Raw genomic sequence first — 13421 nt, forward strand, 5'->3', positions numbered from 1 at the left:
GCGTGTGCCATCGAGCTCGCTCACGCATGAGTGAGTCCATGCGCTGGGCAGTCGTGCGGTCAGGTGATCGGACGAGGTGGGTTCGGTCAACTTGTACCGCCAAGGCGGCATCATTTTTTGGCAGCGGCGCTTTGTTGCTGCCTTTGTTTCCTGGAAAAGAATGGTTGACGACCCTTCGATCGACAAAGAGGGGGGCGGGGAGGGGGCTTTGCTGCATCGCATCACTGTGCGTGAACGTTAACGCGAAATAAAGTGGTCGCAGACCTTTCGCTAAAACGTCTCGACAGAGTATAGATGGTGTGATGCTTCGATCAAGGAGGAAATGGAAGGTGTTGAGCTTAATAAACATTATGCAACTGAAAGGAGAACATATGTTCTCTCCCTTTGAATTTATTTCTTGTACAAGAGCCTGCACAAAATCTAGGAGGTTTGCTCCATGGAGATAGATAAGTGAGACCATTTGATTTGAATCGTCCGAGTGCGTGCGGCGCTTTTTCGACAGCAGGGGCCTGCTCACCTTGTATTTTGACCGTTTATGGTTTCGCGGTAAAGTTCGTTCACAAGGCATACAGCTGATCTTCCTCTTGCCGCTTGTAATTGTCGCTTGGCACTTGGTAGCTCCTGCCAAACGTAATGTCTGGCAACCCTAAGTCCAGTCAGTGTGCGGCTATCTCAGCTGCCAGCAACCGCATGCCAGCGCCATGTTCGCAATTTTTCGCTCACACACTGACGTGATTTTCCACAACACCAACACCGGCGTCGGACGCAGACTTTAAGGCGAAAGTCTTTATTGCCTGATCGTTGCCGTCAGCTTTCACACTTCACGCTTTTGCACGCTTATGCAGTTTCACGCTTTTGCAGCGGCTCTGAATGGCCGAGACGGGATGACGTCATGGAGATCTGGACCAATCCCAGAGCATCACCACAGTATGCGCGAATGCGTGCCTTATATGGCCATATGCCAATCAAAGATCAGTTACTAATTAATAATTACTAATCAGTGACCGTTGTGTAATTAATTTATTGCTAATTATACCGCCCATTCTGTAAATCACCCACACAGCAGTAAACGTAGAGCAACTGCTAAGATACAAGGAGCGCGATCTCGTCGCTGCCAAGCAGAATCCACTGAATAAATGCACTCGCAGAATGTGAAAGAGTAGTCGCTCGCTTTACTCGTAGCAGCATTCATCGTTACATGCGCAACAGTCGCGTAGCAGAAAGCAGCACTCAGGCTTTCGCCTTTCATCACTTTAGTCGCCAAAATGTCCTGGAATTTTTCGGTGTACAGGGCCTTTACCGCTGCCGCGTAAAAGAGATTTTACTAAACGACGTGTTTATACTGTCCTCATGTAATACGTAGGCTAATGTAGCTATTTAAATTACCGTTAACGTGCAAAAAAATAATAATGTGCTTAAGGGCCACATATAACAGAAAAAAAAAAAAACTCTCTTGTGAACTTGCTAAAAAATCACACGGAAAGTTCAGTCGAAAAAGACATCGATATGAAAATAACAGAAGCATAATAAAAATAGTCTTAAATCTAAATAGTTCGCTATATTGTCGATGCTATTAGTTGTGGAAATTTGGGACGCCCATCTGTTGGTTTTTTCCTGGTGTTGTGCAGTTTGGCGTCGTGCTACCTGTAACTTGCTAGACCAGCAGAATAGGGAGAGGGGCACTTTTGACCACTAAAGTGCGATGAGGTGAAAGCCTCTATCTCGCGGTGGTCCGAAGCCCTTCACTACGGCATCTCTTTCTCTCTGTTTTCACTGCCACCTTCGCGATGACGCGATAGCGTAAGCTACCAGCCAACATATAAAGCCCCGCTTTAACCGAGCCGTATGAACGTGCTTGCGTGGTCTAAGGGTGACGTGAATGCAAGTGTTTTGGCAGGCTTATTGTGATATCACCCTCCCACATGAAAGGAAAAGCCCGAGTTAGCAGCTCCTGCCAAATTTAATGTCAGGAAGCCCTACGTCCAGTTAGTGCTCGGCCATGTCAGCTGCCAGCTACAGCCTCCCACGATTCCTTCTTTATCCTCGGACAGGCACGGCAAAATAGGCAGACTGTGGCCAATGTAGCTTTCGCTGCAGCAGCCATGAAGCAGCTTCGTGGCATGATTATTGGGCGAAGAAGACCGCTGTAGAGACTTCCTACATCCCACTGTTTTTGAGTTGCCAAAACGTCATTATGCTTATGTATATCACTAGATAAAAAAAAAAAAAGAGACATGCATTCCAACGGGGTGACTTGATTCTACAGCCCGTCCGAACGAGCTTGAATCGACTTTTCTTAAATGCATATTTATTCGTGTTGTGCACAGAAAGGGCTGATGTGAAGTTTTTCAATCATCTTTTCAGTGTCATGCCCACGAAATAGATAAAACATTTAGAACGCACAGTGAGCAGTATTCTAGAGCAATTTGAAGCAGTTACAAGCTTGGATAATTAGTTATATTGTAAGGTAACGCGAAGGTCGGACTTGGGGAATCAGGCTTTATTACAGACCTGAAGCCTTGGTCGCACACTGCAGCCAAACACACTCCGCGATGACGATGGGTATCTACAAGAGGGAGCAGGATGAAGATGAAGCAGCACGTTCAGCAGTGTGGAAGATGAAGCGCCACACAGTGCTCACACTATTTCGCCCGCGCAGTTCAAGCGGCCAGCCTGGCCGCAATTAGTCCGCAGGAATGCGCCGAACAAAAGGTTTCATACGTGAAACGTGGACAACTTCAGTGCCACGGTAACGACAGTCCGGAGGAGGGTAAACAGGGGAGACGCGATAGTTGACCGGGGAGGTTTTTGCAAGAACTGTGTAAGGACCAATGTAACGGTGCTGTAACTTGTCACAAAGGCCAGGAGTGCGTAATGGGGTCCAAAGTAACACCTCGTCGCCGGGACGGAACGAAACTTGGCGATGGGTTGCATCATAGCGGTACTTGCGGTCTTCCTGGCTAGCTTCCGTGTTGACGCGAGCAAGCCGGCGTGATTTGGCCACTCGGGAAAGGAACTGGTCAGGAAGAGAGGATGAGGAACTGGCATGTGTAGAAAGAAAAGAGGCGTCAAGAAAGGTAGCGGGAGAACGGCCGTAAACGAGGAAAAACGGGGTGTAACCTGTGGTCCGCTGTACAGCCGTATTGTAGGCGAACGTAACAAAAGGAAGTATTACGTCCCAGTTTCGGTGGTCCTGGTCGACATACATAGACAACATGTCAGAAAGCGTGCGGTGGAACCGCTCAGTCAACCCATTGGTCTGCGGGTGATAGCTGGAGGACAATTTGTGATGTGTGGTTGAGGCTTCAATAACTTCGGCAACAATCTTCGACAGAAATGTCCGACCACGATCGCTGAGAAGCACTTGAGGGGCCCCATGGCGCAGTACGAGCGATTCCAAAAAGAAGGTCGCGACCTCATGTGCTGAGCCATTAGGCAGGGAAGCGGTCTCAGCGTAGCGTGTTAGGTGGTCGACGGCGGTGACGATCCAGCGATTACCTCGTGCGGACAATGGAAGTGGCCCGTATAAGTCTATGCCAACAACGGCAAAAGGAGTAGCAGGGCAAGGTAGCGGCTGTAGTAGGCCAGCAGGAGGAGAAGTGGGCCGTTTGCGGCGCTGACATGGCAGACAAGAGGCGACGTATTTTGCCACACTTGAGGCGAGGCCTGGCCAGAAGAAACGGGCTTTCACGCGGTGGTAAGTTTTATGAAAGCCTAAGTGACCGGCTGTAGCATCATCGTGGAAAGCCGCCAGGATACGGGTGCGAAGCGCTCTCGGAATAACGGGGACCCAACGGGTGCCTTCGGAGCAATAAATATAACGGGAGAGCACGCCGTTGTCAAGTTTGAACTTTTGGAGTTGCCTGCGCATCCTAGCGGTAGGAGGGTGAGAAGCACCGGTGAGAAGGTTGATTAGGGAAATACAGTAGGGATCTGCTCGCTGGTTTGAAATAATGGCGTAGCGATCTGGAGCAGCGGCAAGAGTAGCACAGGTTAAGGTTGGGGCTCTGGACGACATTGGGACGTCGAGGGTGCACGCAGGAAGGCTCGAGGAAGCACTAGGTGGCGATTCTGATAGCGGGCAGCGGGAAAGAGCATCGGCATCTCGATGTTTGCGTCCCGATTTGAATATGACATCAAAGTGGTACTCCTGCAAACGCAGAATCCAGCGGCCCAGGCGTCCAGTCAAATTTTTGAGGGTTGATAACCAGCACAGAGCGTGGTGATCGGTAACGATCGTGAAATGGCGGCCGTAGAGGTAGGGGCGGAATTTCTGAACTGCCCAAACGACGGCTAGGCACTCTTGCTCAGTGATGGTGTAGTTGCGTTCCGCTAGTGTTAGAGTTCGACTGGCAAACGCAATTACCTTTTCCCGAGAAGCGGTATCACGTTGCAGAAGTATGGCGCCGATACCGAGGCTGCTGGCATCGGTGTGAAGAATGGTGGCAGCAGTGTCGTCGAAGTGAGCGAGAACAGGGTCCGAAGTGAGGGCATTCTTTAGGGTTTGGAAAGCTTTTTCACATTCTTCGGACCAATTGAAAGTAGTACGGTCTGTAAGGAGGCGGTGGAGCGGTGCAGCAATGGTAGCGAAATTTCGAATGAAACGGCGAAAGTACGAAGACAGGCCAAGGAAACTGCGTAGTTCCTTAGTCCGCTGAGGGCGTGCAAAGTTCAAAACTGCAGCAAGCTTGTCAGGGTCGGGTCGAATGCCATCGCGGCTGACGAGGTGGCCCAGGATCTTGATTTCTTTCTTGGCGAAATTACACTTTTTTGTGTTCAGCTGGAGACCGGCGGATGCCAGGCACGTTAATACTTGATCAAGGCGGCATAAATGATCAGAAAAAGTCGCAGAGAAAATAACTATGTCGTCCAGGTAGCACAAGCATGTTTTCCACTTAAGTCCTCTAAGAACAGTGTCAATCATGCGCTCAAACGTAGCGGGGGCATTACAAAGTCCAAAAGGCATGACATTGAATTCGTAAAGCCCATCGGGAGTAGCGAATGCTGTTTTTTCTTTGTCGGCTTCGTGCATCGGTATCTGCCAGTAACCGGAACGCAAATCCAAAGTGGAGAAATATTCGGCGCCCTGAAGACAGTCGAGGGAGTCGTCAATTCGTGGCATAGGGTAAACATCTTTTCGAGTGACTTTGTTAAGTGCGCGGTAATCAACGCAAAAACGCACGGACCCATCCTTTTTTTTGACCAAGACGACCGGAGATGACCAGGGGCTAGCTGATGGCCGAATAATGTCTCGCCGGAGCATATCATTCACATTATCTTCTATGATTTTACGTTCTGATAAGGAAACACGGTAAGGGCGGCGGCTAACAATAGAAGTACCTTCTGTAATAATGCGGTGCTGTGCAGAAGACGTTCGGCCCAAGGTCAGAGAAGTGACATCAAAGGAGGCTTGGTGTTTTCGAAGTAATTCCTGCAAAGCTTGGCGGTGAGTCGCAGGAAGGTCAGGATTGATGGTGCCAAAGAGAACACAGAGAGAAGCATCGGAAGAAGCTGCTGGTGAGGAAGAGGGGGCGGTAAGGGTGGTGAGGGACACCGGGTGAATGTCCAGGACACAAGGAAAACATGTCCCTTTAGTCAGCACAATGGGCTCTGGGGAAGTGTTCGAAGCAGCGACAAGCGCTGTGCCATGCTCAAACCGAACAAGACTTGGTGGTAGCGCGATTCCGCGGGTCAGATGGCGATCAGAAGGCACGATTAGCACATCTCCGTTATCAATGTCAGCAGAAGTAAGCGCGACAAGTTGTTCGCATCCAGGGGGCAACACTGAGTTAGTAGCGGCAAGCAGGCGATAACGGGGCTCGGGATGTTCAGAAGACGGATCGCTCTCGTTCATGTAAATGATCCTGTCGCGACACGAAATGCTGGCTGATGCGGCAGACAGAAAATCCCAGCCTAAAATAATTGGGTGAGCGCACGGTGACATCACGGCAAATTGTACATGGTGGCGGACACCGTCAACAAAAACTCGCACAGTACACTTAGCAGAAGGCCGAATTATTGCACCATTAGCTCCACGGAGTTCAGGTCCATCATAAGGCGTTTTCACTTTTCGCAAGCGGGAGCACAAGTCAGTGTGTATCACAGAAACAGCGGCGCCCGTGTCAACCAAAGCTTCAACAGATAATCCTTCAACCCGCACTAAAATAATATTCCAGGGACGTTCCGGAGGATTTTTGGGATGGCCGAAGAGTGCAGTTTTCCCTCCTAAAACTGCAGTGGTCAGTTTTCCGACAGGCGGGGGGTCGTCAGAGAAGCTTGACGGAGAGGCGAGGCTGAGCGGCGAAAAGGCGAAAGAGAACGGCGTCTTGAAGGCCTGTAACCAGCAGGCGGAGCGGGGCTTTCTGGCGGGGGTGATGAACGTCGGGGATAATCGGGGAATGAACGGTGGTTAGAGCCGGAAAAGCGAGGAGGGTAGTCTGCTTCAAATGATTCGTAGCCGCGGCGTTCATTCTGGAGCCTGCGACGACAGAAGCGGGAAATATGGCCTCGGTACCCGCAGTAATAACACACAGGGCGGGCTGGGCGCCAGTTGGGGTAGTATGTCGGCGCTGCGGCAGGTGGTGCCAATGCAGCGACATGAGCAGTGGTAGGCGCCGGTGGCGTAGGCGCTCCAACTGCGGGCGGCAAGGACGTGATCTGGGCGTACGTTGGCACCTGACAAATGGTAGGAGCGACCGATGTTGGCGGGGAATAGGTCATTGAGGCCAGCTCTTCTTTAACAATGCTACGCAGGCCGGCACTTGAATTATGTGGCTCAGATGCAGGGCGGCACAAATTACCTTGAGCCGAGAGCTCTTCACGAATTAATTCGCGAATAAGCACACGGAGGTCAGCTTCGGCAGTGAAACCAAATGAAGTGGGATCAGGCTGCAGGCGTATTGACTGTAGTTCGTCAAGGCGTTGACAAGTGGATATGATGGCATCGATTGTGGTAGGGTTCTGCACGGCCAGGGCGTTGTAGGCGAGTGGCCCAATACCTTTAAGGACGTGCCGAACCCGCTCGGCCTCTGGCATTGTGTCATTGATGCGCCGACAAAGTGAAAGTACATCTTCTATATAAGAGGTGTAGGTCTCATTAGGCCGCTGAAGTCGGGCTTCTAGCTTCTTCTTGGCGGACTCCGTGCGAACAGTAGGAGCGCAGAAAACCTGGCGTAACTTTTGTTTAAAGGTAGCCCAGTCCGGAATCGTCGACTCATGATTTAGAAACCACGTTTTGGCCACATCCGTCAAATAAAAGGACACATTAATTAATTTAAGAGAATCGTCCCATCGGTTGAAAGCACTGACCCGGTCGTAGCTGTCGAGCCAGTCATCAGCGTCGTCGCCGCGGAGACCGGCGAACATCTGCGGGTCGCGCTGACGGCTACTGACAGTCCAAGTGGCAAGGGGAGCTGGAGTCGAGTTGGTAGCAGCCGGAATAGCGGAGTGGCCCTCTTGTGTCATGACGATGGTGGTCGGGGTCAAACGGCGGCCAGAACGAAGCTCCAGGTGGATGCAGGTGACGAAGCAGCGGGGAAATCAAGGCGCACCTCCACCACGTGTAAGGTAACGCGAAGGTCGGACTTGGGGAATCAGGCTTTATTACAGACCTGAAGCCTTGGTCGCACACTGCAGCCAAACACACTCCGCGATGACGATGGGTATCTACAAGAGGGAGCAGGATGAAGATGAAGCAGCACGTTCAGCAGTGTGGAAGATGAAGCGCCACACAGTGCTCACAATATTCTAAAATGATCGTTGCCTGAATCATCATAGGCACTGAAGTCAGAACTAGTGTAGTTGCATTCAGACTCCTCGCTACTGCTGCCATGAAAGCAAAATCGGTAGTAGAAGCAGCGGAATCACACGACTGACGACGATTTCCAATCGTATCCTGACGCGAACTCGACGCCATTTTTGTCCACGTGTGAAACCGGCCCACCCCAAATAATTGTCTGATGAACTATGGTTAACTCAGAAGATAATTACCCACGCGGTAATCGAACTTACAGTTGCCAATGTATCTCCTAAATGAGGATACATGTCCCATCGCACAAAAATATCGAGTCCAATAGCGCGTGCAAAACCATCGGTCGTATGTGATCGATGGCCTATGGGGCTGTCCCGAAATAGTTAACACGTCTATGCAGCCGCCTTCGGATCATAGAACAGAAAAAATAAGCTATAGGACTCAGCTTCCCTTAAATAAAGCGTTCTTATTTTGGTCTTCCCGTATCAGTTGTCCGCGTTTTATTTGACGCCGAGGGTATACTATATGCATACTGTTAGGAGAGCCCTGGCAGAGAGTATCGATAGGACTTTCCCCCTGTCTTCTTATTTTGCAGGTGTTGCACTTCCAGGGCTACTTCCGAGAGGACATAGACAACTCGCCCTTCGAGCAGTACCGCGTTCGCCCCGTAGACATCTTCTACTTCCTTGAGGACGACAGCATCTCTGTCCGCGAGCCCAAGCAAGAGAATAGCGGCCTCAGCCAGGTATTATTTCACTTCTTCTTGTGCACTGCCATGAATCGTAAAATTAGAAGAGAAATATGTCATGAAGACATGACGTAGAACGCGGGATTCGTGCATTCCAGAACTTGGAGGATAAGGCAGCACTGAGATTTTATAAATTTACAAAATGACACCCTGTCGTCCTCATTTAAAGCCCATTAGCTGGTTTAGCTTATTACCTTAATTACTTTAGAGCAGCTGCTTTTTTTTTTTAAGGGGGGGGGGGGGGGGGGGGTTACATAGAAGCTGTTAAAATGCGAATACCTCATTGAGTACCTGGAACGACTGTATTAATGGGTTTCAATAACGCTGTGGGTTTGACGCCAGAAATATGTGCTGTTAGCATCATGCGATATTAACAACGTTTGCTCACTTCTGTAAAGATTGCCAATAAATAGCAAATTAGTTTTACGGTAAAAGTTAGTTTTGCATGATGTGCCTGCATAGTTACACGCATTCCGATATCTTTTTCGAGACTTTCGAGTCTTCTCTTTAGCCAAATACGTGATAGCTTACAATAGTTGTTTGCGTCTTCTTCTGATCTGAAGAGCAGAACACATAAGCTTTGTCATATCTTTGTTACAAGTGGCGCAAGGAATTTAAAGGTCAGCACAAAAGAAAATGACGGAAGTTGCCGATAAAGGACAGCGAAATGGGAGAGAAATGATACACACGCAAAAAAAAAAAAATGCTCGTATTAACAAAAATCGGCAACCTTGCTTTCATAATGTTGTTAATCCACCTAGTTTGACATAGCCAAGGTCATGCGTGAAGTAAAGCTATGAGTTGTTCAAACTAAGACGGAAGATTGTGGAGCCGGTTGTAGTTTCAGCTTGAGCCTCAAGACATTTTAAGCCTACTTGCGCTTTCTTAATCTAAGGGATTCGTGGTTATGGGTATAATTATACAATTTAGGATGATGTCAGTTCTAAGCTTGAAACCAGCCCAGGGCTGGCTTCTCCAATGTGCTTGTATCTCAGAGATACTGTGCAACCTTCGTCCCGAATCGTATCTCAGCTCTTGCGTGAAATGATCGCCTCAGAAAGTAATTGATGCGCATACTACTGCAGGAAGTTTCGTGTACAGAATGAATTCGATAGTTTTATTTATTTTTATACATCCTAAAGCACGTTTCGGACATTTCAAAAAAGAACAAGAAATAACATGTCCTTGAAGAAGAAAAGCTGCACGCTAGTCATGTGCTCAAATGTAGTTCATGCGTGCAGACGTTTGGAGATAAAAGTATAATTAAAAGGAAACAGAAATTTGGAGATAACTTGTTAAAGACAGCCGTTACTACGCAATAATAATAAATAGAAAGAAACACAACATTCTACAGCCATCTTTATATGTACAACCTGATAACTGCCATCTGCAGTCAATTACGCGCTGATAACATGCAGCTTGAGGGAGGGGTATCTTCTCCAAGAAAGAGCTCATCGAAGACCTTCAGTGCTGCATCGTACTGATGATGCGGCTAAGAACAGTCACGCGACTCTGTTGACCCGTTGGGTTCCGAGCCACGTGGCCCCTGTTGCAGGGTTGCGTGTTGCGGCGGCATCGGATCCGCAAGTCGGACGGCCGCTGCTTCCACTGGAGCGACCTGAACGTGGGCATCGCCATCTCGCTCTACGGCATCACCTACAGGATCGTCAACTGCGACAAGTTCACTAGGGTGAGCCACGTACGCACCCGGACATGAGGGCTGGTCGCTATCTCGGTCGACACGTTTCTTGTTTGTCCTAGGGATATATATCTTTTAATATTCAAATGCTGAAGGCTGGCTCGGAGTACCGTTGCATATGCAGCTCTGTGGATGCCGCTCTAAAGATCGCTACATATCTTAGTTTGCCGATATGTGGGGAGGTTTCAAGAAAAACGCGAAACAACAAAAAAAATTTTAACCACGCTTCTCGAGGTTTGAAATCGAGCGAAACTCGCGACCCCTCGCCCAAGCACCGTCTTCGATCAATGCTGAAAGCACCACGGAGCGCTATTCTAGACAAATTTTGATAATCCTTAATCTTCTCTAATTCACACTGCCCAACTGCGGGACCGTGGGCAAAAAAGAAAAAAGCAAATCAAATGCTAATTACGCGTTCTAATGTCGGAGGAAAACTAATGGGTACCTCGGTGAAACCGCGCCGACATTTGATTTGTACAAAAAGGAAAAAACTGCATCCATATTTTCTACTGATAAATCTGCCTGTCTGGGCAGAGTGCATTGCGGAGAAACTAACGTAAAAACAGGAAATTGTGTATTATAGCAGCGGTTAACGCTGGTTGCATGAAGAACAAGTTGGATGCCTATGGATTAAGAAAACGTTACGGGACGTCAGTGTATGCAATTTTGCAGGGACAGCCGCGCTGAGTCGCTGAGGGCCAGAGCTACGTTACATTTTACACTAAGGGTTAAAACGTTTCGGCGGGCTGTTTGGGACAGCCACAAGAGACGAGAGGACAGACGAACGCAACGCTTACTATCAATTGAGGTTCATTTCCCTGCCACGAAGTATATATTCGTAATTATAATGCCAGTGTGAAAATACAAAAAAAAAAGAGAGAAATGGCGACAATAACAGCAAAAACACTGAGGAAAATCGACACCTAGTAAAGTGCAGCGTTGAGAACGGTAACGAACAGTCATCTACATGACAAGACGAAGTATAAAAAGGGGACTGTTTATAAAGTTCATGATGTTCATTTTTTTATGCAGTCGCCAGTGCTTACATTACACGAAGAGGAGGGCACCGCACGGGTTTCGGTTTTCATTGAAAGCCCCAGGCCAAGTCCATACCCTTTCGGCCCTGAGCTGCGGTCGAGGTTAAGGCTTCAACAGCAAGTTTTGCTGAATGGCCGAAGGGTGTTTGATGATTGTGTTATTTACAAGCCCATTAAATATATATTGGAGTTCCTCGCATCACAACGCGACTTAAACACATTAGAGAAATGATGTGAAACTTGGTTAATATCATGTAACATTAGGAGAACTTCAACTATCTCTTTTTCAAGCGTCCCTCATAGCCGGAGTCGCTTTGGGACGTTAAACCCCACAAACCAAACCCTTTCAAGAGTGGCGACCATTCCTACGCAACCCTCAACTATATTGCCACCTAGCGTTGCCAGGTGGCGCATGACTGAGGTGTGAAAGGAGGACGAAGTTGAGGAGGACGACAAAGTGTCGCTTGCGCGTTTGCGTCTGTGCTGCTGTGTTGTTGTGTCTGGGCTACCCCCTGCTATCTTTGGTATCCTTAGTCACCGTGTACGTGACATTCTGGTGGAGCTGCTGGGTAAAACGATCGCCTATGCAAGAATCTCCATCTAAAAGACGTCGCGCCAACCCTGTACCATTGGACACCCCCGTGCATCGCTCCAGTCGACGGCTCCAGGGACTGTCTCCGGAGTTTCAGCCATCACCCGCCGCCATGACATCTAGTGCTCCTGCTCAGCAGGTAACGGGCGTCGCACCGGCCTGTAACTACACCTTGCAGGCCCCTCGGGTACCAAAATCTTTCCATGGGGACCTCTTTGAGGATGTGGAGGACTGGTTCCTTCAGTTTGAACGTGTCGCTGCTTTCAACCAGTGGGACGATGCTGCCAAACTAAGGAACGTCTACTTCAGCCTTGAGGACGGTGCCCGTATCTGGTTCGAGAACCGAGAGCAAGTATTAACGTCGTGGCGGGAATTCCGTCGTCAACTGCTCGAGGCTTACACTAGCGCAGATCGTCGCGAGCATGCAGAACGTGCCATTCACTCTCGCATCCAAAGGCCGAATGAGAGTGTCAAGCGTACGTCGAGGACATGACGCGCCTCTTCAGGCGTGCCGATCCCGCCATGTCCGAGGACAAAAAGGTCAGGCACTTGATGCAGGGTTTGAAAGAGCAGCTGTTCGCAGGCCTTGTGCGAAACCCACCGTCGACTGTAAACGGATTCCTTGCGGAGGCCACCACAATGGAAAAGGTGCTACATCAACGTGCCGTGGCTTATGACCGACCTTTTCATACAAGCACAATCGCGGAATCATTTGCATCTTTAGACCGACATCCCGATGCATTGCGCGAACTGATTCGCAGCGTCGTGCGCGAAGAACTAAGCAAGTTCTAAAGCCCTCTGCAGCAATCGCCAACTTCCGTTTCTGCTATAGTGCGGGAGGAGGTGCGGCAGGCACTCAAGAACCCTCTTTCGCCGGTAGTTCCGAGCCCGCCATTGCTGTCGGGGACCGACAATCGTCCCACATATGCGGAAGTTCTGCAGAGTCAGGCTCCCCCTTCACCACCGCCCATTCTCGCGTCACCTACAGTTCCGCTGCCCTCGGTGCAGCCAATGCAGAACTTCGACAATCGTCCGCTGCCCCGACGCAAAGCCGACATTTGGCGCACGCCTGAACGCCGTCCGCTTTGCTTCCACTGCGGTGAACCAGGACATCTCTACCGGGATTGTCCATATCGACGCCTCGGTTTCCACGGCTTCCGCATCGACTCGCCTCCTCCCCGGTTTGGTCAACGACCCCGAGTTATTGAGGAGTACCTGGAGGAGCAGCGTTCATCTCGTTCACAGCGTCAGCCCCGCTCCCCTTCGCCAAGGCGCTCCTCCTCGTCCACCCACGGTTCCTCGCGAGAGGACCAAGGCCGGTCATCTAGCCCTCATCGGGAAAACTGAAAACAGCTACCTTCGGTGGCGAGGCCGCTGGTAGTCGCTGCGTTGAAGACCTCCCGTCGTCGCCGCTTCGATCCGACCGCGAGCTGCTGATACCGTCACCTAGGGAAGCAAAAAGCGTTTCTCTGGACATTCCGGTTATTTTAGACGGTCGCACTACGGTCAGTGCATTAGTGGACACCGGTGCCGATTATTCAATTTTGAGTGGTCGCATGGCGACTGTATTGAGGAAGGTGCTCACTGCTTGGCCA

The 13421-nt window shown here is 49.7% G+C and overlaps 1 protein-coding gene across 1 annotated transcript in view; it reads left to right on the top strand.

Annotated features, from left to right (window-relative positions):
• LOC146208656 (EF-hand domain-containing protein 1-like) overlaps positions 1–13421 on the top strand; it is a 61002-nt gene that overhangs the window by 30133 nt on the left and 17448 nt on the right. The window contains exons 3-4 of the mRNA XM_084595742.1: positions 8346–8495; positions 10054–10188. Of these exons, the coding sequence (XP_084451868.1) occupies positions 8346–8495; positions 10054–10188 (285 nt within the window). The remainder of the gene's footprint in view (positions 1–8345; positions 8496–10053; positions 10189–13421) is intronic.

Source organism: Amblyomma maculatum, chromosome 1, assembly GCF_055883805.1.
Source record: "Amblyomma maculatum isolate TAMU_Amacu chromosome 1, ASM5588380v1, whole genome shotgun sequence".
In the NCBI taxonomy this organism is placed as follows: Eukaryota; Metazoa; Arthropoda; class Arachnida; order Ixodida; family Ixodidae; genus Amblyomma; species Amblyomma maculatum.